Raw genomic sequence first — 23,295 nt, forward strand, 5'->3', positions numbered from 1 at the left:
TGTCAAATCACCTCAAGGCAGTAGGGGACAAATAGATCAGCTGTAGAAGCATCCAGCTTTGAACTGCTCTGTCTCCAGCTGGAAATTAAGGCATTGGTTCGAGATCGCTGACATGATGTCTGGCCTGTAAGAGGGAAAACATACATGCATGTTAAAATAAAATCAAATTCTCAAACCTAACCTAGAGAAAGGGGTACATCCCCAGCTCCTTCGCACATCTCCATTAGGCTCTACTACAGCCTCAGGCAGGGAATTCCTGATCAGTGTTTGACAACCACAGAATGGTTGAGGTTGGAAGGGATCTCTGGACACATTTGGTTGGACATTTGGTCCAACGCCCCTGCTCAAGCAGGGCCACCAACCGTAGAGGGTCCATTCTCAAATCATGCAAGTCAAAATCACACATAGTGAAATTAAATGAACTAGCAAAACAAGCATAAAATTCCTTTTTGTTTCCTTGCAATGGTTAGAAACAAGCCTTTTTTCATGCATATCATACTAGTGTTTTCAATAAATATTAAAATTTGTAAGAACAGGTAAAGACAAATATTTAGGAAGAAAAACCAACTGACATTTGGGAAGTTCTGCTGCGCGTGAGACCAAGGAATCCATAACATAATGTCCTCGCTCATCCACGCACCAGCAATGACCTGGCCAGGGAAGAAAAACAGCTGTATTTTAGATGTTGTACTGCAGTATGCTTTGTTGCATACTGGGAAGATTTTCATCCTCAGCAGCTCTATGGAAAGTGATCAGTAAATCTAAGTCACAGTTAACTCTGCTATCCAGAGATAAGTAGACCACACTTGAGAGCAGTGGTAAGAATGGAAACGTAGCGGCTCTGGTGAGATTCTTCCATTGCAGCCCTATCCTGAAGCATATCATCTACTCCCAGCAATTTGGTATCATCCACAAACTTGGTGAGAGTGCACTCCATCTCATCGTCCTTGGTCATGGTCATTAATGGTCATTAATGAAGGCATTAAGCAATACCAGCCCCTGAACTGACCCGGAGGAACACTACTAGCAGTGAGCAACTGAACATTGACTGATTTTTGAGCCCAAATGATCTGTCACTTGAGTCCCTCACTCCAGTCAATTTTCCACCCATCTTGTGGACCACTTCACCTCTCTCCAGTTTGACTACAAGAATACAGGTTTTCCATCTTTTTATTAGAATTCTGCTTAGCTTTTCTTTGTTCAGACAGCCCAGAGTATCTTATTAGCAATTGCTCACCTGTGCTCTCATAACACTGAGTTGGTTCCCAGTTTCCCAGGCCATCACACTGTGGGATGTAAGGGAGAAAACCCAGCTGCATTGCTTCCCCAGCAGAACGTTTTGAAGTAAAGTGACTCCGCCAGTAGAAATGCAAGACTATAAAAGATAAGTAAAAGAAAGCTATTAGTGGCTGATAGAAGATATTTTAAATGCACATTTTCGCAAACACCTAAACGTTCCCTGTACTTTAGAAGACAAATTTACAAACGCTGCAAGTACAGAAAGGCTGGTAAGTGTCCAGATCTAATATATGTATCATGTCATACATATAAGACAACTGAAATCAGCTCTTGGGTTGGCAGGTTAATTACACTGATTAATTACACCTGCTGAATTGCATCTGTTTTTCAGGAAAGTTGAATTTGACACAGAGTACTCTTGCACAGATCCTGGGCATTAATCCATTTAATTAAGCTCTCATCTCTCTTTCACCTACCTGACCGTGCAGCCAGCTGGAGAGCATAGTCACTGCCCGATAACAGCTTTTCAGAGACCACCACCTCTGTCTTGTAGGACTGGGCAGAACGTAGGAGGTCACTGTCTGTGAGCTGTATTCCCTTTGCCATCAAGAAGCTTTCTCCAAAAGGGAAGTGGGAACTATTTGATGCTAGGATGAGCTGCTCTGCCTCCTCTATAAATTTCATGGCTTCCTGCTTAACACCTTCACATATACCAGGACCTGTAGAACCAGAGGGTATTTTAATGCCTTTCATCTAAATCCAGTAAAGATTTGTATGTGAAAACTAGCAGGTCTTTTAATTAGCATCTTCTCTTTCCTCCTGCACTTGCTCAGTTTTGAATTGCTTAACAAAGCAAGCAAACGAGACTCATCAGTGCTTAGCTATATAACCACAAGTGTCCAAGAGCACCAGGAATCACCCCAACATTCTCCAAGTCTTGGGCCAAAGCCTTGATAATTTTAAGTTACCTCCTCATCATTGGTTACAAATGGAGTTATATGCCTCTACAGAACTGTTCCTCAGTCACTGTCATTAAAGAAGTGGATAATCAGAAAAGAGAGTGAGAAAGGAAACTGAAGGTATATCACTTGGGTCCCGAGTGGCAGCTGACACTTAGCCTGTCCTCTCCATACATCTACTGACTCATATATGGCAGCTCAACACACTGAACCAACTCAGTGAAAGCTTCTCCACTAAAATAACTCTCTGCTAATCTGCTTTGTCCCCTTTATTCCCCATTTGCCCACAGGACTGGCATCTCCAGGACTCCTGGCCCATTTGGAAGTTTGACGTTCATTGTCCTGTCTCTTCCTCCCAGCTGGAAAATTACTATGTGATGACCATGGTTTTAGTACTACATTTATAATATAGGTCATCTGCTGAAGTAGCCCCAAAGAGGGCCCAACAGCTTTGGTGGCGTTGTCTAGACAGAGGGCTTACCAAACTTCAGTGCTGGCCTCACTCTTCTCCTAGTGACTTCTAGGGGATATCTGTTACTCTTGACTGCATAGTAAGAAACAGTAAAGAAAATTCCTCTTCCCTCATTTTAAGGCATTCTTGAAATGTATTTATATCACAGTGTAATCGTGAATTTTCCATACAATTCTTCACACACTGTTTCTAACTTCAAAGTGTCCTTTGCTGTCTGGCTAAGTATCTTCTGCAAAAGCATTATATGTCCAAATTCCAAATTATAAAATCTACACAAACTTGATACAGAACTTAAGTCCTCCTTACTCCCAAAGTTGAGACACCACTTACTTATTTACCAAAAATGAGTTACCCCACCTCTGGGGGCCAGTGACGATGGCAGTATCGATGATCTTTCCGACAAGTCATTGTCTCCTACCTCAGAGCACTTGAAAGGACTTTCTTCTTGTGGCATAAAAGCAAAGACCAGAAACACTGCTACTTATGTGCCAGAAATTCTTACTTACATGCTGGGACCTGGTTCGCTTCTGCCTTTGTTCCTTGCAGCTCTTTTCCTTTGCTATCAACACACCAACAATCACGAAGTTCAAAGTGGCTTAATGGAGCACTGAAATCAGTATAGGGTCCTGGGTAATAGGTCAGCTGCTCATTCAGAAGCTGCCAGAATGTATATGGATCCAGTAAAATGTTCTTGGATGCATAGGTCACGTTTCCTTCCAGCACTTCAGTTGGGAGATCAGTGAAGGAGGAATACCTGGTGAATGCTGGGAAGACATTCTGGTGCCCAGCCTCATACAAAACTTTAACAAAAGCTGAAAAGCCTTTGGAAGACGCCTCTTTATATCCAGTTATGATGTTCAATAGATTAGCAATGGGCAGAGTTTTGCCTTTGTTGTTCTCTGCAATCCACCTTTCGTACCACTCAAAGGCTTGCTCGGAAGGTCCACTGCACTGCACCTGCCTCCAGGCACCGTCAGCATCACACTGCGGCAGGTAAATGCTGGAGAGCTGAGACAGAGCACTTGGATCTGACAACAGGAGTTTCACAGCCTTTAGAAACTCCTGACCAGCTGTTATTTGGCAAGCACTTGGGCCTGCAGAAAAGAAAAACATGCACAGCATGTCTTATGAATGCACTGAAGATATACAATACCCCCTAACCCCCTAGTACTATAAACACCATTACTAAAACTTGGTCACTTACCCCAATACCAACAACAACATTTCTCGCCTGTTATTAAGAGAGCCAATGCTATTAAGCTCCCATGCTGAACCAGGGTAAGATTTCCAAAGGCATGTGAGCACTGAAAGACGTGTATAGATAAGATTTTTTTAAAATATTTGAGCACATTAGGTGCCTGTAGTTCTTCCTGGGGGGGATAGGTGCTTGGTGACACTAAATGCCTTCCTGAATCTGTTCACACCAGCTAGGTATTTTCAGATACACTTGGTAATCTGGCAGTTAATTCTTATTCAGCCAATCCCTGCAGAAGCAACCATCTGAATAGTAGGATAATACTGATTTTATTTCCCCTTGGATCTAACCAGAATTTTCAGATTCTGTTGTCCTCTCTTCCTATTCTCTACTGACCGTTGCAGCTGAATATAAAAATGTCATCCTTCAAAATGGTGGAGTGAGTTTGTTTTGGAAGCCTTTTCTGCCATCTCCAGAACCAGATTTCATTTTGCCACCAAGCAGCTCTACAAACCTAGCAAAACATAGGAGCTCGTATCCTTTTGAGCACCAGAGAACTATGAACCTGTTTATTTTTGATTGCACTACAAATAGGTTGCTAGATATAATTTCTCTATTAATTCAGATCATTGCGATAAATTCCCCACTTCTTCTGTAAACTGCTATTCAAAGGAGCTCCTTCACTATGTACCACTATCATCTGCTGGATACTCTGCTATTCCTTCCAAAATGAGATGCAGGCTCTTCTTTTGGTCTGTTCTCCCCATTGATGTGCCATTTTCAGTTCACAGAAACTCGAAAGACAAATGTCCCTAGCCTATGTGCTTCCTTCTTCCTTTGTATTACACTACTAGAAGGGCACAAGAGGCAGTTCATAGTCTATAAGCAAGCTGCAATGCCAAATTGATGTCTGACAAGTCATTTGTGACTCGCTTTTCAGGCCTGACTGCGTGACCTTTATGAGAAACCTATTAGCCTTTGAAACCCTTTCCTACATTTGGCCTCCTGTGACATCCTACCAAGTTGAGGATATATTCTTGAGCTAAAAGACTAAAAGAGGTTCATGGTTTAAAGCACCAAAGCTCTTCAGTTCTCAGGACAAGGATGAGCCAGTGACCATGCCCAGGTGACTTGGTCCTGGAAGTAAAAGGGCTTTTTCACTTGGCATGGGTCACATCCAGTTACACAGATGCTCCAGGTCTCATGGGCATCATGGATGTTATATATACTAGCTACACACGTAAGTAGAGACAGATGCCAATGATATGCTCATTAACAAGGCAAGACCTCAGGCTTCTCTGTTTTGAGCATGCCTACCCTAACCCACTGAAAGAAGAGGGGTCTGTCGTTAAGACTTAGGATATCAAGGTTTATGTACACTGTATTTCCCACTATTCCCCTGCAACTGTAGGGCTGACTCGCTTTCCTGTTAGGGGACAATATTGTTTGTATGCTCCACCCATACATTTCCAGATATAATCTGGAATGAATGAAGAAAGAATCATGAAAGTCCAACACAATAAGGAAGCATCTTTAAATTCCCAGTCCCTAGGACTTACATTGCATTGGCTTTCCAGCTTTTCCCCTTATTCCTGGAATAGTCTTGCCATTCAGATCAACACAGAAGCAATTTGTTCCATAACACTGGAGTGGCAGAAAGTCTCCATCCTCGGTACAAGAGGGAATAAAAAGATCTGATCCCGCTGGCAGGCTTTGCTTCAAGTTTTGCAGGTTTCTCCTTTGCTTCTCACAATCAGTGGGACACCTTGGATGTTTGCCTTGAACTCTTGAGCCTGGAACTTCCTTACCTGAAGTGTCCAAACACCAGCACTCTCCTGCATAGCATTGAACTTCCTCATACCTCCCCTCCTTGGTGCATGTTGGAACAAACAGGTCCCTTGGCTCCTTATCACAGTCTGTGGATCCCAATGCTAGTTTCACCACTTCACCTAAATCTTCAGCAGCGCTTTTGGGGACAGAAATCACTTGTTGAAGAAAAGTAAAGAACTCTGGTAGTTCCAGAACAGAGGAAAGGAACTTCATCATATTCTGATTGTCCTGTAGAGTTACTGTGCGGCCAAAGCTGCCTACAAGAGGCTCACTCACAATGGAGCTCCCCTTTGATACCTCTAATGAAAATGCCTCAGCAGATTCCAGAAGGCCTTGGCCATTATCCCTCTCTGCCACATTCCCCTGTGGGAAAAATTGGCCAATGCTGTGTTTCCCACTAGTGCCAAGTGCCCCTGTGAAGTTAAACTGGATCAAATTCTTCAAGAACTTTCCTCCAAAGAGGTTTTCTTGGAAACGCTTTGGATTGGCAGTAAATTGCAGTGCCACTTCAGCCAGTTCCCTTGATGGGAATATCCCTGTGATGGCTTCACTAAGGGTGGTTTCTAGCCCAGGAGTCTGGCTGACATATGGGCTTTGTGCAACTGGGGACGACAATCCAGAGTCCAGAAACAGCTCCTTGAAGGAGGGAGGGCAGGGTCTTGAGAAGCCAGCTATTTTTTGTGACTGCATATCTAGCGTGGAAAACAAATTGCGCTGACTGAAGTACGCAGCAGGGCCATAAAAGATCCTCGACAAGGCCTGTCGTCTCTCAGAGAGGCACACTTGTTCTTCACCTAGACAAAGATTTAAAAAAAAAATACAAATTTTGGAACTTCCAAAACCTGTAACTCTATGGCTGTCTTTAAAGTAGTCTCATCAGAAACCACATAAAAGTATAGTTTAACCTGTATCTAGTTCCTCAACTACGCATCACGCACATTGATATGGAAATTTGAACTGTTGTTGAATATGGTCTATAAATAAAATTCTCCAGTCAAGACATAAAGTGAAAGGAAACATTCCTTCACAACACCTGAGTTGTCTGCTCTGTAGTCTTTTTCTGGTTCTATTGTTTACCAATGTAAATCCTCATTCCTGTTCCTACGGCTGAAAGAATGAATAAAGTCTTTTCCAAATATGTTAACTCTCTGGTAGGATGCCTGCTTCTAATGAAAACCTCCCATGATCCAGGTGCAATATGTGAACCTAAGAAAGAGAAATAGACTGCAGAAAAACAGACAGTTATTTTAACCAATGCCCACTAATGAGGAATTTATGGAGGTTTCCTACCTAGATCTTCAGTTTCATAGTGAAGTGTTGATTTCAAGAGGTTTGAAAACAAATTGTTAAAATTAGCAGTAATAGAGTGCTAAGGACCAGATGGCATTCACAAATGAGCTCTAAAGGAAAAAAAATACAAAATTTCAACAAAAATGGTCAAATGTCAGGGTACTGAGGGCACCAAGAGTGGCCCCAGCTGCCCACATCCTGGGCCAAGCTATGTCATAGGTACACACCTGCATCCAGCCCTGTCTGCACGTTCGTAGTTCGTATACAGACAGGAATGCCTCCAAGTTAGGATGCAACACATCACTGAAGAAGGACCTCTGAAAAGGTCAGTTTAAGGCTCAAAAGCCATCAAAAAAGGAAAAACTTAGTAGATATAAAGACACCGAGAACCAAACAGACAGGCTGGTTATGGCACTGACTGGATCTCTGGAACGCATGCGGCAGCTTGAATCGTGTGCCACACGGTCACCTTTCCTTGAAAAGCAGTAGAATTACAGAGAAGGGATGCAAAAGTAGCAGAATTATAGAGAAGGGATGCAAAAATATTTTGAGGACAGAACAGCTTTTCCAGTAGGAGAAACTATTCAGCCTGGACAAAAAATATGATAAAGGTTTTTAAAAAAACAGGATTTTCCACAACATTCACAACAGACAATTATTATTCAGTATTTCTCACAGTGTCGGAATTAAAATGGTCCAGAAGTAGAGCACATAATTATGACCATGAAATTTATTGCCAGAGGATGCTGGGAAGGATAAAAGGTTAAAGAGCAATTAGGCAAATCCCTAGAAGATGACTCCATAGAGGAGTGCTGAACATAATGATCCTGATTCAGCCTCCAGTCTGGGGACTCCCTAGCCTGCAGGCAACAGGGAGGGTATACGGAAGCTACATATATGTCCCATGTTTCTCACGCTTTCTCTCTAAGCACCACTGCTGTCCCTGTAGGGGACAGGATGGTGAATAAACAGCTTTGGTCTGCTCCAGCATGGCCTTCCCTGGGCTCCCTGCCCCATCCCCATTTATTCTACATTCAGGCAATATGATAAAGCAGTCATAAATCCTGTTAACATTCAGGATAAAAGCTGGAAATCTTAAAAGCTGCTAAAATAGATTAGCAAGTAATCTGAGGCTCTGTGATCAGCATCTTTCTCACTCCTCCTTGTCACACCCTTGCCCTGCTCCGCATGTCCTGGCAGGGGCTCAGCGTCCCTCACAGTGGTTCCTTTGTAAAGGCATTTTCTGTAGGATGGGCCCCTTCTGTTTTCAGTGTTGGCTCTTGGTAAGAGGGATGAAGAATATTCCTCTGGGGATCAATAAGTTAGTGTAAGCCACGATCCCGCAAGTATGCTAATATGAAAAAAATGTAGGATCACGGTCTTTAAATGCTTTCTCCTCCTACCCACTGTTGAATGAAATCAAAGCAGAGTGACAAGGAATAAGCAGGAAAGGGCTGCTTATTTTTTTAAAGGTCTGAAAAGGAGAATGTCCCTCTCAGGACTGCCTGGTCATGAGAGTACCCAATGTGCTACTCACACCTACATCTCTGCCTCCTCCAGCATTCACGCTGCTGAGCGTGAGAGTCGAAGATATTAAAGAGAAGTAATACAGAGCAGAACTGGAGACACGCATGTGGCATGTAACTGTCTGAACACAGACTGCAGCTATATCCTCATGAAATACCTTCTCGGGAGTTAGTCTGCAAAACCTCTGCAGAGATTTTTTCCCTGCTTAAATTTCCCGAGTCCATCACTAAAAGCTGCAAGGTGCATCAAGTCATTCCCCAACCCGCCCCCCCAAAAAAAAATCATCAGGAGGGCTCAGCAAAGCACATTCAAAGAGAAAACAACCAGTCCCAACATATGGTGAGGCCTCTCAGAGGTTCCCTTGCAATATCCTTGGTGATCAGCCTTGGAGGCATGCTAACATTTTCATTTCACAGTAAGCCTGTCTGTGCCCAGAGCACTCCGAGGGACCGGGAGCCGTGACACCCAGGGTAGGTTCCTCCTTCTCTACCTGCGTGGTAAGGCTGCATCTCGCAGACAGAGCAATTACCTTCCCTGAAGGTGGCCCCTGCGCTAAGACCTTGTGCTCCCCAGCCCCCCACCGCAGTCCTGAATATTTAGGTAGTGAGCTCCCGAGTGAAGGTTTTTAACTTTCCTCCTCCCCTCCGGCCCTTTGACATTTCTGCTGTCATTTCCATTTGGAGAACTGATTTGATGGTGTATACCTAATGAAATCTCTCAAAGCCCAAACCCATACACCTTTTCCAAAATGTTTGTTTGGTTTTTTTTTTACTGGATTTGGCAATTTTCATGCAGTGACAGAGATGGGGGAAAAAATGCTCAGGATGAGAGATGCCTTAGATATTCCATAGCATTTTTCCAAATGAAGGAGGTAAAACCCAAACCCACCATCACTGGCTTCCTTATATTATCCCAGATATTCTGACCTAGTGCCTCAGCCCATGGAGTCAAGAGACAGATATGGCTGCAAAGAAAAGCCTTGCTGTATGCAAAAATAAAGGGCTAAGCAAAGGTCATAAAGGAAAATAAAGGGAATATGACATTTAATAATTTATTAAAATGTGACTTTTAACCCCAAGGAGGATTTTGGATCCCAGTTTTTGAAGACCAGAATCTGTCAGTGCTGGGAAGGGAACTAGTCCTTCAGGTTTCTTTCTAAAGACAAAATTTCCGCAGTGGATGAAGTGTTTGGAGAGGGAAGGTGAATGGGCTTGGCTTGAATTTGAAGCATACATGGATCTACAAGCAACAGCGCTTGTTAGCTCCTTTTCTCTTCCTACATCTCCCACAGACCAAGGTTGGCCTCTCACAGACACCAGCTGGGGGAAGCACCGAAGGACAATGGCTGGCATTTGCACCACGCTTCGACAATTACTATAAAATTATTCCCCCCGACTCCCTTTGATTTTTTCCAAGAAAAATGAAAGTGATGCACACAGACTGGAGCAAGTAAATGAACACAAGAGATGTACTCGTTTTTCCTTTTCTAAGCCTCATACATACCGCAGGCTGGGGGCTGTCCTTGGCTCTTTGTGCCCTGGACCTCTTGCCCTTTGGTGTCCACACACCAGCAGTGTCCTCCCCGCTGACACTGCACTGGCGTGTAGCTCCCATCAGCATCACAAGATGGCACGTAGGCGTGCTGGTAACGCAGGGCTGCATACCGCTCAACCTCACACTTTGAGGGGCCTGGAAGAAAAACAGTATGTGTTAAGGAGGGAAAGCTCAAAGTTTCAGAGCCATCTCTGCTTGATCCTATCATTTGCCTATTTGGCGGAAAAAGAAAAAATAAAGTTTCATTTCCTGACTGTTTTCAGTGGAACTTCAAGTACCAGCCCAAAATGCAAATTCTCCATCCTCCTTTCCCCTGGAGAACTGGCCCCAGGGTTTTCTGCTGTAGGTATCATGCCTGAAAACTAAACAGAAAATAAAACCTCAACAGAGTTTTCAGCCATAGTCATGGGTAGGCTGAGTAGCAGCATCTGCTGAGAGCCATGCTGGAGGCTAGGTGAGCTCTGGCTCTTAATGCAAATGCAAAGGTGGTCAACAGAGATAGATGTGCAGCTTGGGAGACCAAGATGCACATAGGCATCAATGTTTCTGGTGAGAACAAGGCATTGCTCCTGTAAAAGCATCGGCACCTGACTGTGGAGATTTGGTCTGGGACCACCCAATTTCTTCTATTTCCCTCTGCAGGGATCTGAAGACCCTACTCCTGTCAAACTGGCCTTAATGGCAGAGAAACCAAAACTCCATAAAGAAAATTTTCTGAGTTATGATCTCTCTAGTACTAGACTCCACCTTTCCAACAGAAATTTTGTTTGTTTATATAAATCTACAGTCCTACAGCCTAAACATTTCTCACCTTCAAGAGCTTCCCAGCTACACTCAGCTACCAGGTTGAGGCAGCAAGAGCATCACATCAGAGCAACCTGTTCATCAAGGAAGTCTGACAACTTTCCTAATGCCTGTGGCTTCAGGTGGCGGCGTGAGATCTGGGTAAGTCACCAAAGCAGTCCTTGTCAGCGGCTGAGGAACGTGATCATATCTCCATCTTGTGGCTGTTACAGCTCCATCTTTGCTGGCAGCCGCTGCATCCCTAGCCGCAGTCAGAGCTTACTGCACACCACTGTGCAGTGGGAGGGGGAAGATGTTTTCCAGACTCCCCAGAATGATCAGCTTGTCCCAGAAATAGAAAAACCGTGTGACTATGTGGCCAGAAGACTTACATCAGTATCTGTTTAATATCTCTGGTGATGCAACTCCTTAGTGAGGACAGCAATGGCAGAGGAATTTGGATGGGAGGATGAAGGATCACATCAGGGGGTTCAAATTCCCCTCAGCCAAGGCAATTCTCTTGGGCTCTGGTGCAGGAGGGTGAAGGAGGTACCTGACCTCTTGTCCTGCAGAGTTTACTGCCCATAGGCAGAGAAACTCTCTCCCAGTTTTTCTGCCCCGACGGGGGAGGGAATGGACCCGAGGGCAGATTCAGAAGTTCAGCCTTGCTGGCTAGGGCACTGCAAACTCTCGTGTAGCCTCCTGGGGATTGAGTGTGTTGTGACCAGTGTAAGATCCTTCCTATTTCTGAGTGTACCACCATAAATTAGCGAGCATTTTCTCAGGCTTTTAGTTTAATAAATCATCAGATCCATCTCCAGAATCTCAAGACAAGAGATATGGAGAGTTCATGGACTTTCAACCAATGCAAACTTCAAGTGCATGGGAAAGTGCAGATCAGAGGACAGGCACAATCTGCTTGTAAGAAAGTACAATCCAGAGATTAAATTCAGCTGCGATTCAGGGACTTTAATCCTTGCACCAAAGGTGTGATATTATGTGCTTTTAGTGCAAGAGACTCCTAGAACAACTCTCCCCAATGGTAGCTGTCACACATAATCTCCAAAATTGTCACCTTATTTACAGGGCATCACCTGGGTGCTACTTACATCTGAACTTGCCAGAGGTAGCTAGCTGAACCCCCAGAAACCGCCTCTGCAGGACCCGATATATGCTGGTCTCTGTGAATGTGCGGGCAGGCTCCAGTGCAGAGAAAATTGTGTCGTAAACTTCATCAAGCAGCAGTTCCAAGCCTGGGAAAGAGAGACTTTTAGCACAGAGCCTGGTTTTAAGAGTGAAGTCACCTGCTTTACACCAGAGTAGCAGAATTGGAAGCCTATCAGGAAAAAGAAAACCAGTCCTCTAAACAGGCCAAATGTGAACTTGTACTACATAACCCTAATGCACTGCTCCGTATGACCCACTGCTGAGTGCCCAGTCATTAGCTTTATGTCTTGATATCTACCAAAACAAGCAGGAGAAACATCCAGTAACCAGCACCGGGCTGTGGTTTTGTTAGGTTCAGTCTGCAGCACAGTAAGTAATGGAATTTTGGAAACTGATGTTACCAATAAACAATTCCCAATCACTTTGGTTGTATACCAAAAAAAAAAAAAAAGATGTGCAGTAGTTTCTCTGAGTGAACAAATTTTTTGAGAACTTCTCAGCCTTGTGGGAATTAAATGTTGAATTTCTCATCTATCATCTAAATTTGAAGTTACTACGCTTTGCATTTTTCCTGTTTCTTTTGTTTTGTTTTGTTTTGTTTTGTTTTGTTTTGTTTTGTTTTGTTTTGTTTTGTTGGGGTTTTTTGTTTTGGTTTTTTTGTTGTTTTTTTTTAATTTTTAAAACCACAGTATCTAAGGAAGAGGAGATGGAAGTCCTCAACCTCCTCATTCCCCTTTGGAAAAAACATTCTTTTTTCTAAAGTGTCCCATCAACTATTAACATGCCTAAAAGGTATCCTGAGGCTGTGAGAGAAAAGGAAGGACCATCTGATGTCCCCACCCATGGCAGGGGGGTTGGACTAGATGGTCTTTAAAGGTCCCTTCCAACCCAAACCATTCCATGATTCTACCTGAGCAAGAGGAAAATAGTTCAGTCTCCAGGCCCTTTATATTCCCCTGCATTTGCTAATTGGCCTTATCAAATATGATGCAGCTTTCTAATCTGGGCAGAGGCTGGGCATTCAGAAATCCTATTCCACCATCCCAGAAAAGCCAGGATTAGCTCCTGGGCAGCAACTCCACTTGCTGCTGACTGAAGCGCTGTTCCTAAGGGTGGGATTTCACCAGTGAGCTCCAGTCTTTCCCATGGGCACTACACTGGTCACAGTGGTTTTACCCCTTGTAAGAATGAAACTGAAGTCCCAAATGAAGCTGAAGACAGATAGTTGTTATTTGGCTTTTTCCCTTGGGAATTCAAAGCTTCTCAAGTGAAAGGATCAGATGCTGGAGGGTTCTTACCGGTATCTGCTAACTCTCTCCCCAGGCTGTCCGCACAGTAACAGTACCCAGAGACCTCTGGGAACATCTCCCGCAAGGAGCTGAATGTTTGGAAAGCCTGTGGGATCCTGGAAGGAAAAGCAGCCCCCAGTGAAGAGCCTGGGGATGCACGCTGACAACAACAAAGCATCATCTGTACTTCCCTCCCAAATTTGCACAGCAAGGATGTCTGCACAGCAAAATCCATTACAAAGCCCTTCAGTCTCCTTGCGGCAACCAGGCTCTGACATGATCCAAACCAGTGTTTCAGCAGGCTAACAAGACTCCTAAATGCCATTTTTTTTAAGCACAGCTTTTTAAGCAAACACCGGACAATAAAATATCCCTTCAGACAGATTTCTGACTCTTCCTAAGCAGGTAACAGCACCTAACACTCATTTTCAATTCTATTCTCATCTTTGAAAACCTGTCAAAGTGTGTAAAATAGATGGACATCGGCTTAACGTTATTACAACACCCGTTCCTTACCTCCTTCCACAAATCTGCACAGAATGGCGGAGTGCCTAAACATACAGGTCGCTTCCTCTTCCCTACATGCTACGTACGCTTTCTGCAGTGAATTAAGCACAAAAGCTGATAAAACCCTCACTAATCTTTTTCATTTTGAGAGCATGGTTCAACAGATTAAGGAGAAAGGGTTTTTAGCATATTACAAGTAAGACTGACTCTTACTTCTGGAGATCAAAGAGACACCAGTTTCCAGTATAATATTCTAGGAGTGACAACAGCCAGATTCTAACAAAGCAATGAAGGAAACTTAATAGGGTCAGAGCTGGAAAAAAACAAAATAAATGTGATCTTAACTGACAGACACTCTAGGGTTTCTCCAAGCAAACATAAGATAAGTTTTTCTAGATTCAGGCAATATGACCAGCCGAACAATTTTGCCACATTCCAAAACAGTCATATTATTTTACAGACACATACCCTTACCCTGAAATACGCTAAAGCTCTGGTGTCCCAGCTGCATGTGGCTTATTTGGGAAAAACCCAACAACAGGGAAGTGGAATTTTCTGCTCAAGACATTCACAGAATTACACAAAGTAGGTTTTTACCAAGGAAGAACACTTAGCAGTGAGAGTAATGGTAGATTAGGCCCTGATCAGCTGGGAAAAAGGTTAACGTGCCAAAGCACTTTACAGCAACTCTGCGAAATTGGGACTATGAGCGGCCTCAGTTCCAGTGCCACCCTCCTGCAGCCTCAGGGCTGCTCTACAGCACGTGCAGTCTGCAGTGCCCCTGAGAAACACAGAGAAACGCTTGCCCGGCTCAGACCCAGTCCTTTGCTACCTTCAGGAGTCTGCCTGAGAGCTCTGCCACCTCTTGCCAGGAGAGCCAAAGGTGTTACTGCTGCCTCAGCCCATCAAAGCGTAAGCTGGGGAATGCACGAAGCAACAGCAACCCCTGGCAGAGGAAAGGGCTGATAACCTCAGGGTTGTCCCAGCGTTATCCAGTACTGCTCCTGTCTCAGAGATTGCACATCCCTGCGTAGCACTGCTTCGCTCTGGCACTCTCCCACATCTTCAAATTCAAAGCCTGCTGACTCCCTCCACTTTGGATATTGTCAAATTCTGCTCCGCTGCTGACACTGGCATGTTAAAAGCAATCAAAATGTCATACTTCAGAGCACAAAGGGACTTCTGTCAGCATTAAAACAATGCAATTTAAGATACAAACAGCTAAATACCATCTTTCTATGGTCTTCTATGTACACATGGATATAAATGGTTTGGGGCACTGCAGGAGCTTTTTGTTCCCCTGAATTATCATGCACTGGCCACTGCCCAATCAGGAAAATGATGTTTTCTCTTCTTAGGAGAGCAATGCCCCTATATACAAAGGCAGACGTCTCCACTGCTTATGTCCTTGGAGCTGATCACCTCAGCACCTAGCTGAGTGAAACAGGATGCAATGAAAAAATTCTGCATGCTGCTTTCTTTCATCCTCAATGTTAAGAAGTCACATGCTTAATTATACTACTTTTATATGGGGCAGATGTGTAGTCATATCCTGTCATTTTGGTTATTTTTGTTCCAAGTTGAGAGTACAGCTAAATAAAGTACAAACGGATATAAACTAGGCCCACACAAACAAGAGAACGGAACTTTTCTCACCTTACTTGGAAAACTCACTTCCTACCTCTTCTTTTCTTTTCTCAGCCTCTTTTTAATCACATCTCCTGAGATGAGAAGCGATAATACAGAGTACCTCATCTATGAGACCCAGTCCAAAACAACGGCTGAAGGAAAGATGACTACATTTAAGTAATGCATAAATTTATAGTGTATCCATGTGTTTCAACAAGAATGCTTGCACTCAAAAATATGGGAAAGTAAATAAATGTGAGGTTGTTGACCTTTTCTTCCAACTGTGAGTCTCTGCTCTTGGCTTCCAGCAAAGATAACTCATTACCGATCTTCAAAAGCAGGTTTGCAAGTACCCCCTTCTATGTTTCTATGTGCAGCTCAAGTTATAGCTGTCTTTCTCTTTGACTACTCAGAAACAGAGAGAGAAAACTGAATCATGTTTTTTTCTGCTGCCAATGAAACAATACGTAATAGGGCAGAACCTCCAGTGAGCTGGGATAAAGACACTGACGCAAGGTCTTCAGTCTGATGAAAATTATAGCAAGAAAGTAAAAAGATCCTCCTCAGCTTTTGACTTTTTTTTATCTTTCTCCCCAATCTGCCTTCTATATGGCTGCCCATCCAAGCAGGACCTGGGCACAGTCTGTATAAAAATAAGTAACAGCAGCCAAGTCATCAGAGTGAGGCAGGAAATTTGGGGTCATCTTTCCAAAAGTCTTCCTTTTGGGAAAGTTTTAGCTCTAAAGCTTCTGAATCTCTCCATTTTTTATTTTTTTTTAACATACTGATTTATTCTGGAATATTTATAAAGGTGTAAGGAAACAATTTGGAAAGGGAGTTAGTTTGACATGTCTAGATTTCAAAAATCAGTCTGTGGAACCAAAGAAAGCTGCTCCACTGGTTCCACGTGAAGATAAAGGATGGGTTTAAATCCCTGTTCTGCTATAGTCCTTTGCTGTGGAACTCATCCTTTCAACTCCGTATTCTGGCCCCCTGTTTATGGGATAGGATAATGACATTTCAGGCAGGAATAGTGTGAAAATAAATATATTAATGACCTGAGATACTCAGATGTGATGGGGGTTAAGTCAAGGCCATAATTAGAAAGGTAGACAGCTGGTGAGTGAAATGATCCTGCTGTGATTAATTACATGACATGGGCACAAGAAAAGCCCAATCTTGCAGGCCTTTGCAGACAAATCTCCCAACGGGAGAAAAAAATGTTAGTTTAAAGCATTGCTTTCTCCTCTGTAATTGCTCTTTTAGAATTTCCACACTCCACAGGCCAACAAATAAAACAGCCAGATTATTTTGCTCTTGCCAAAATAACCTCTCCCAAAGCTCTGACAAATTTGCACTGTGCATTTGGGCCTGCCTTTCAGTTTTGCTTAAATTAAAAAAGAAAACCCTCAAAACAGCAAAATTGACATTTACAATAAAATGCCTTTTCGACTACAGAGCCAAGTCAGAATGAGACATTACATTTATGCCACTGCCCTCCACCGGAGAAACGTGTTGGCTGAGAAGCCAAGGTAACAGCACTTCGCAATAGACCAAAAGGTTTCTCTGGAGTGTCTGAACATCTTCACCAAAATGGACTCCTCTCCCTGCGGTTCCTCTTGTCCATCCCTTATTTCTCCACCTGAGCATTAATTCCCAACTCCTCCACAGGACAACAGCTTCTTGCTCCCATGGACAAGCATTTGATCCAGCATTTTGAAGCCTTTCCCAGCCCACTCCAACCACCCAAAGCCAGTCATATGTCAGCACACCCGTTCATCACTTGCTGGTTCACCTGTGCGAGCAACCTTGGCACTGCCTAAATGGACGAGTTTCCCACCATCACATGGAACATGCTCTTTGCATATTGCCATTTGTCCGTCTGTCCATCTGTTTTCATCTCCCATATGGAATCATCTTTCCTCCCTCATATATACATTTGAATTCCTCTCTTCCTTCCACATTTACCTCATTTGCTGTTGTGTGTCTGTCTGAAAGGTAGCCCTGGCTACTTTTCCAAATACAGATCACAATGTGGTATCCACTGCTGTGTGAGGACACGCTGATTAGACTGATGGAATATCAGGCTTTTCTAAATGAGAAAATTTAATTCAGAAGAAAAAGTTTTATACTTGGTCCGTTCATTAACAGAAAATAACATCATATGGGGTCACAGAAGAAGGGCTTCATGTGGAAAAATAAAAATGCAGTAAGACACTGACTTGAAGAGGTATGCAGGATTGCCTCACTGTTTCAGAAGCCCACGCTCTTACCTGTTATAACTATGAACGAGATCAAAAACCAGCATGTCTGTAGTGTTGACAAACTTGCATTGGACAGGCAGAAACTCCCCATCTGCTGAACACTGTGGTGGGCTCTTCTCCCCAAACCCATGAAGGATGCGACGGTCTCGGATCTCACAGTTCCCCGGACCTGACCAGGAAAAAAAGTAATGTTTACTGGTGTTTTAACTTCCCACAAACAGCTGAGTAGCCATCCCATGGTTTGGAAGGAGTTTAGATTCATTATATTGAATATGGACACCTACGTGCCTTGTATTCTCTTCATAACCAAAGGAAAAAGAGACTTAAATTCCTCAGTTAGGCATCTATATTTCTCTAGGATAAGTGTAGGCTGCAGTGTCCAAGCTCCTGATCTACCACCTTGCATTCACAGTAAACCTTCCCACTCTACAAACCCCACTGTTTTGTTGAATATTACTCACACTGTGTTGGCTTTCCTCTCTGCCTGGTGCCATAAATCTCCATTCCTTCTGGATCTACACACCAGCACTGACCCAGCTCCGTGTCACACTGCACCGCATCAAACGCCCCTGAATCCAGGCACTGAGGGATGTAGGAGACGCTGCTGCTGTTGATGTAGCGACTCACCAAGATCCTCTGCTTTTGCAGCTGGCAAAAGGATAAGCCTGTGGTACCAGAGAGGGGCACTGTTAGAGGAAGGTACTTGTTGGGCACTGAATCATTTATTAACGCAACATCTGAGTTTTCTCAGAGCTGCAAGTTCTGATTCTGCCACCCAGGCGGCATGAGGACATTGATGGACTTGAGGTCATGAAAATTGGTATACAGAAACCCATCACAGATGGGGTTGAAGCCCTCCAACTCAAAAGCCAATACATTATGTTGATCTTTCATTCATGATTTACATTACTGTGACCTTCATGAATACAGATCATCCAGGTGTGTCAGGTGTCCGTGATCAGCTCTGAAGAAACTCCAGAACTTCCACTAGAAATCCCCATCAAATTACAACAAAGTAGAGTCCATCAAAGTCCAGGGCTAACCTATTCTTGATTTCAGTAGTTCAAATGCAGATTTAAATGGCTCTTTAACACTAACCAAAAGAGAAACTTGTGACTTACAAGACATGGGATATCCATTCTGTTTGCTGCCAGGTACTTCAATACCATTCTCATCCACACACCAACAGGAAAGACCATTCCGACTGCACTGAACTGTCCTGAAGGAGACCACAAGTAACATGTTTTACTTTGTTAGTGACAGAGTCCTCAGTCAGTATGGGACATAAACCAAGACACAAAGCAAGCCAAACAAGTTCAAGTACTTTAAGACCACAAATAATGGAATCAGAAAGGGCTGTGTTTCTGCTGAATCTAAGTCTACCTGATGGGAGCTTTTAATTCTAGCAATTCTCTGAAATCTTCAGGAATTGCAGATAAGTGACTTGAAGTCATTCAGGAAGCAAGCAGGTTAGACAGAATCCTGATTTTCAGTATTTGAGACTTACCATACATTTTGAGATATTTTTAAGTCAAAACTAGCACGGTTTAGGTCCCCCACCCTGGGCAGAAACAGTACGATAATAGAGAATGTTACAGTGTGCACTCCCCCTCAGCCTCAGCTTTAACTCAATAGCTTCTTGCATCTTCAAGCAACATGCTGCTCTCTAAACCACTGTTCTCCATGTGCTTCAGTTCCTTTACTGCCTCTAGAAGGAAACCCAACTGTGCCACTTACAGCAGGGTGGATAACTTCTCCAAGTCAACTTGGCTCGACTGTGCCAACTGGCACACTGCTCACAGATCAGGCACCCATGAGCATTCGTAGGAAGACAGCAGTTGCATTACACAACAACCTGCACCGAGTATTTAACATGCAAATAACGCTGCCAAGATTAGCCTATTAATATCAGATTGACCTCTTAACCCAGAGATTATTTCCAGAAACATGAAATTTATTCAGTAGAGGCTGGATCTGCAACATGGCTCAATGAAGCCCCTTCAGTCTCCTGCACCCCTCACCCTTCAGTCCACCGATACAGAGGCTCTTCAAAACTGAAGCTAAAGCTTTCATTAGTAATGAAAGGTCATGTCGCATAACAGTAGAATAATAGCAGGGATGAGTTACCTGAACTGGCCATCTTCTGAGCACTGAGGAACGTAGGTTTCTCCTCCTGAAAAAGCCTTTTCCCTCTGAAGTTCGCATGGACGTAATGGTTGGGAATCTGTCTGGTACTCTGAAAGCACCGAAAAGGTAAACACCTAAGGGTGGTTTCACCACAAACCTGTTCTTATCAAAACCCTGTTAGTGCCAACGCTGTGTGGTGAAAGCCCCAGGTTCATGCGTCCTCCCTGGTTGTTTCCCCATTGCTCCTTGCACGCATTTCTGCACAGGACAGCAGAGGGAAGTACTGAACAAACTCACTGGGCTGCCAGCTGCAGGATAAGCACATGATGGAGGTGCTCGTGAACCCCTTTCCCAGGCCTGTATTTGATTAGCTTCAGCTCTGTTCTGTACTGGTATAGCTAGCATTTTCCAGTACCTGAGGTAGTCTACATGCTCAGTTAGCTGTGGCTGTCACCACAAAACAGCCCTTTGCCATAACCACACACATCACTGTTAATGTTTCTGAGTATTTATCCTTTATTGAAGCTAAGTCCCTCACTCTTCCACCAAAACGAGAGGTATTGCTTAATCTTGTGTAAGACCTAAAAAGAATCAATATCTAGCAGTTAGCATCAGACTAATTCATATTCGGAGCACTCCTCAATTTTTACCAGGGCAAGTGATCAAGTCCTGAAGCCACCTAGCAAGAGAACAGTAACTCTTCAGTTCTTAATGCATTCAAAGCCACATTTGGATGCTCTTTTGGGAGAATGATGAAATTCAGTAGCTTCTTTTTTATAGAAGAGATTAGTTGATCTAACTCTTTCCCCATCCTCAAAATTCGATGAATATCATGCTCTTAATTCCATTGACTAGTTCTATAAAAATACAGCAATCAAACAAAACCACAGCTACAGCGATTTAGACCAGAGCTTCACTTAATCCAGTATTTGATCTGAGTGTGACCACACGTAATAGTGCCAATACATCCTAAGTATCCTGAATACTTTTCAGCCTCCAATAATTTGCAGCTCAGGGACTTCTTTAACCACAGATGATTTCTGTGCTCCTAAGATCACTCAATCACTTCTGTTTCTGTGAGTTTTTACTGCGTCCCCGTAAGCCCATGTGAAAATTTTCACAAGACTGTAAAGGGATTTTGAGTTAGCTCACCTACAGACGTCCACATGTAGGCAAACCTCCCCATTTTCATCTCAAACATGACTCTGGGCCAGTTGCTCTGGGATGTGTGGAGATCCCTGTGCACAGTGCTAGAGAGAGTCTACTAAGACATCTGAGTTAAGAGATTGAGCGATTCAGATTGCAGGACTGTCAAACTCAGACCAAAGAACTGGGGACGGCACTCAGATTGTTCAGTATCTTAAGGTTCAAGCCTAAACCAGATGATGGCACATGCAAGTAGAAGATATAATCTTAGGACCTTCACATCCCTGCAGCCCCACCTTTTTTACCCAAGCTCCTTCTCTAGCTCAGTCTATTCTTCCAGAACTTTTTTTTTCCACCCAAAATCCAGGGGTACTGAACTCAGATAATGCTGACTATTTAAAGATCCTTATAGCTTCGTATTTAACCTGGAGCCTGAAGTCAGTTTGCATGGCACACAATAACTTGCAGCGTGCAAGATTCAAGATCATTACATACTCTGTCGGAATAATACACAGAGCAGCACAAAGACCACAGGAGCACAGTCACTACTGGATACAGGCAAAGGAAAAGAGCAAGCGTACTTACCAAATATATTGGCTGCTGCTATGCTAATAAAGCAGCAAAGAAGGGTGCAAAATGGGATGGAGCCCATCTTGCGATGGGAGAGCTCCATCCCCTGTTGTCAGCGAGGCAGCCCTGCACACCCCACGTAGCCTTCGCCTGCCTTTTTATAGCAAGCATCGCATGGAGGGGTTCACTTACGCGCTGGTAGACTGGCCACAAAATTGGGCGAGTGACGCATATGATGCTTCTGAGAAAACCACAAGAGGCCCATTCACCTGGAACTGCCCTCGTGGTTCTCCTCAGCCAGGTCTCGTCCCCGCTCCAGGGAGCACTACTAAGCCCGGTCATCGGAGAGGAGAGCAAGCAGCAGCAGCAGGCGCAGGGGGTGGCAGGGGGGGGCTTCGTTAAATCAAACGCAAATTGAGCATATTGACATGGCCCCGGCCAAAGCTCCGGCTCTCACCTGCACTGTGGTGCAACCAGACTTTGTGCTCTGTATTAGAAATACATTTTTTGTGTTTCTAGAGAGCCTAGCCTGCTGAGGGGACAGGCAAAACTTAGGCCTCCAAGCGCTGCAGCACTAGGAGTAAATACAATTCATAATGTGGTTATTTATTAAGTGAAAAACAGGACGGACACAGCTCCACTGGCTATGAAGGGAACTGAGGGTCAGAGTCAACTGCAGCTGACCTTTTGCTTTTACTCCCACTTGTGCCATGTGCTTTTATACAGACAAGTACCTGATGGGAAGCAGCTTAGCTGCTTGGGCTTCATCCTCCAGGTGTAAGGCCAGTATAACCATTAAGCATGTTAAGTCCAGTCTTTTGGTACTAATCACATGCAAGAACCTTGACCTAAAATGTATCAGAAATATTTCCTTACTTCCAGAGTATCATTTCTCACTTGCCCACCTCTTATGATTGTCAGTTAACATATATTTGCACCAGGAATTACGAGAACTCACCCTCACTTATGCAAAGCTTGTTGGACAAATGGGCCCAGAAGAATGAACTAAATAATAACAGAAGCCCATGCTTGAGGATGGCCTTAGGCTGGTTTCAGGAAAAAGTGACAGCAGCACTCTTGTTTGTGATTCATGGGCAGGGCAGCCTGGAAACAACTCTGCTGATACTCGCCTGTACAGACCAAGACTGCACTAACAGTGATTCAAGCATCCTTCTGTCTAGGCCGTAGACCGCTACAGTGCTACACTGTTTGATATACATGGTAAATGTGATTTCAAACAGCAGTACAATCTTGCTTTAGCATGGCTAGCCTTTTTCAAATGAGTAGGACTGTATTTGGATTTGACTTCAAAGCAACCTACTCTGGACTTGAGGAAAGTCAATAGCAGAAAGATCAAACTGGGAAAAGATGAAGAACATGTCCAATGTAGATGACAGACCAAAAAAGGCAACCTTCAAAGGCATAAATAAAAATTCTGTAACAGCCCTGATTAAGCAGAAAGAAAATTAACTTCTAGATTAGCGTAGGATTTGGAGGGAAGCATACATGCAGATCAACAGAATCAGACTAAACAGAGAACAGCTAGCATTAGCACTAGGGTGGCTGAATTATAAATCAAATTATAAACAATTAGAAGTCTGAACATGGCATATATTTCTGACTCAAGTATGCTTCAAGAGTCTCAGGTTTGTGTCTGGTGCCCATTGCAGTGGGGCAGTCACAGGAGAGTGACAAGGGAGAGCCCAGCCCAGCATCAGGGGCTCTCCAGGGGCAGCAGGGTCCGTGC

The 23,295-nt window shown here is 43.7% G+C and overlaps 1 protein-coding gene across 1 annotated transcript in view; it reads right to left on the reverse strand.

Moving 5' to 3' along the window:
• TG (thyroglobulin) overlaps positions 1-21,813 on the reverse strand; it is a 158,754-nt gene extending 136,941 nt beyond the window's left edge. Inside the window, exons 1-14 of the mRNA XM_087733838.1 lie at positions 21,741-21,813; positions 19,833-19,941; positions 18,827-18,924; positions 18,167-18,370; positions 17,715-17,874; positions 13,315-13,421; positions 11,959-12,102; positions 10,016-10,201; positions 5,425-6,489; positions 3,177-3,764; positions 1,716-1,958; positions 1,238-1,375; positions 573-650; positions 12-124 (exon numbers count right to left, since the gene is read on the reverse strand). Of these exons, the coding sequence (XP_087589964.1) occupies positions 12-124; positions 573-650; positions 1,238-1,375; positions 1,716-1,958; positions 3,177-3,764; positions 5,425-6,489; positions 10,016-10,201; positions 11,959-12,102; positions 13,315-13,421; positions 17,715-17,874; positions 18,167-18,370; positions 18,827-18,924; positions 19,833-19,941; positions 21,741-21,813 (3,306 nt within the window). The remainder of the gene's footprint in view (positions 1-11; positions 125-572; positions 651-1,237; positions 1,376-1,715; positions 1,959-3,176; positions 3,765-5,424; positions 6,490-10,015; positions 10,202-11,958; positions 12,103-13,314; positions 13,422-17,714; positions 17,875-18,166; positions 18,371-18,826; positions 18,925-19,832; positions 19,942-21,740) is intronic.
• Positions 21,814-23,295: the final 1,482 nt, after the last annotated feature.

Source organism: Nipponia nippon, unplaced genomic scaffold, assembly GCF_047370975.1.
Source record: "Nipponia nippon isolate SJK-2023a ecotype South Korea unplaced genomic scaffold, ASM4737097v1 scaffold_1, whole genome shotgun sequence".
NCBI lineage: Eukaryota > Metazoa > Chordata > Aves > Pelecaniformes > Threskiornithidae > Nipponia > Nipponia nippon.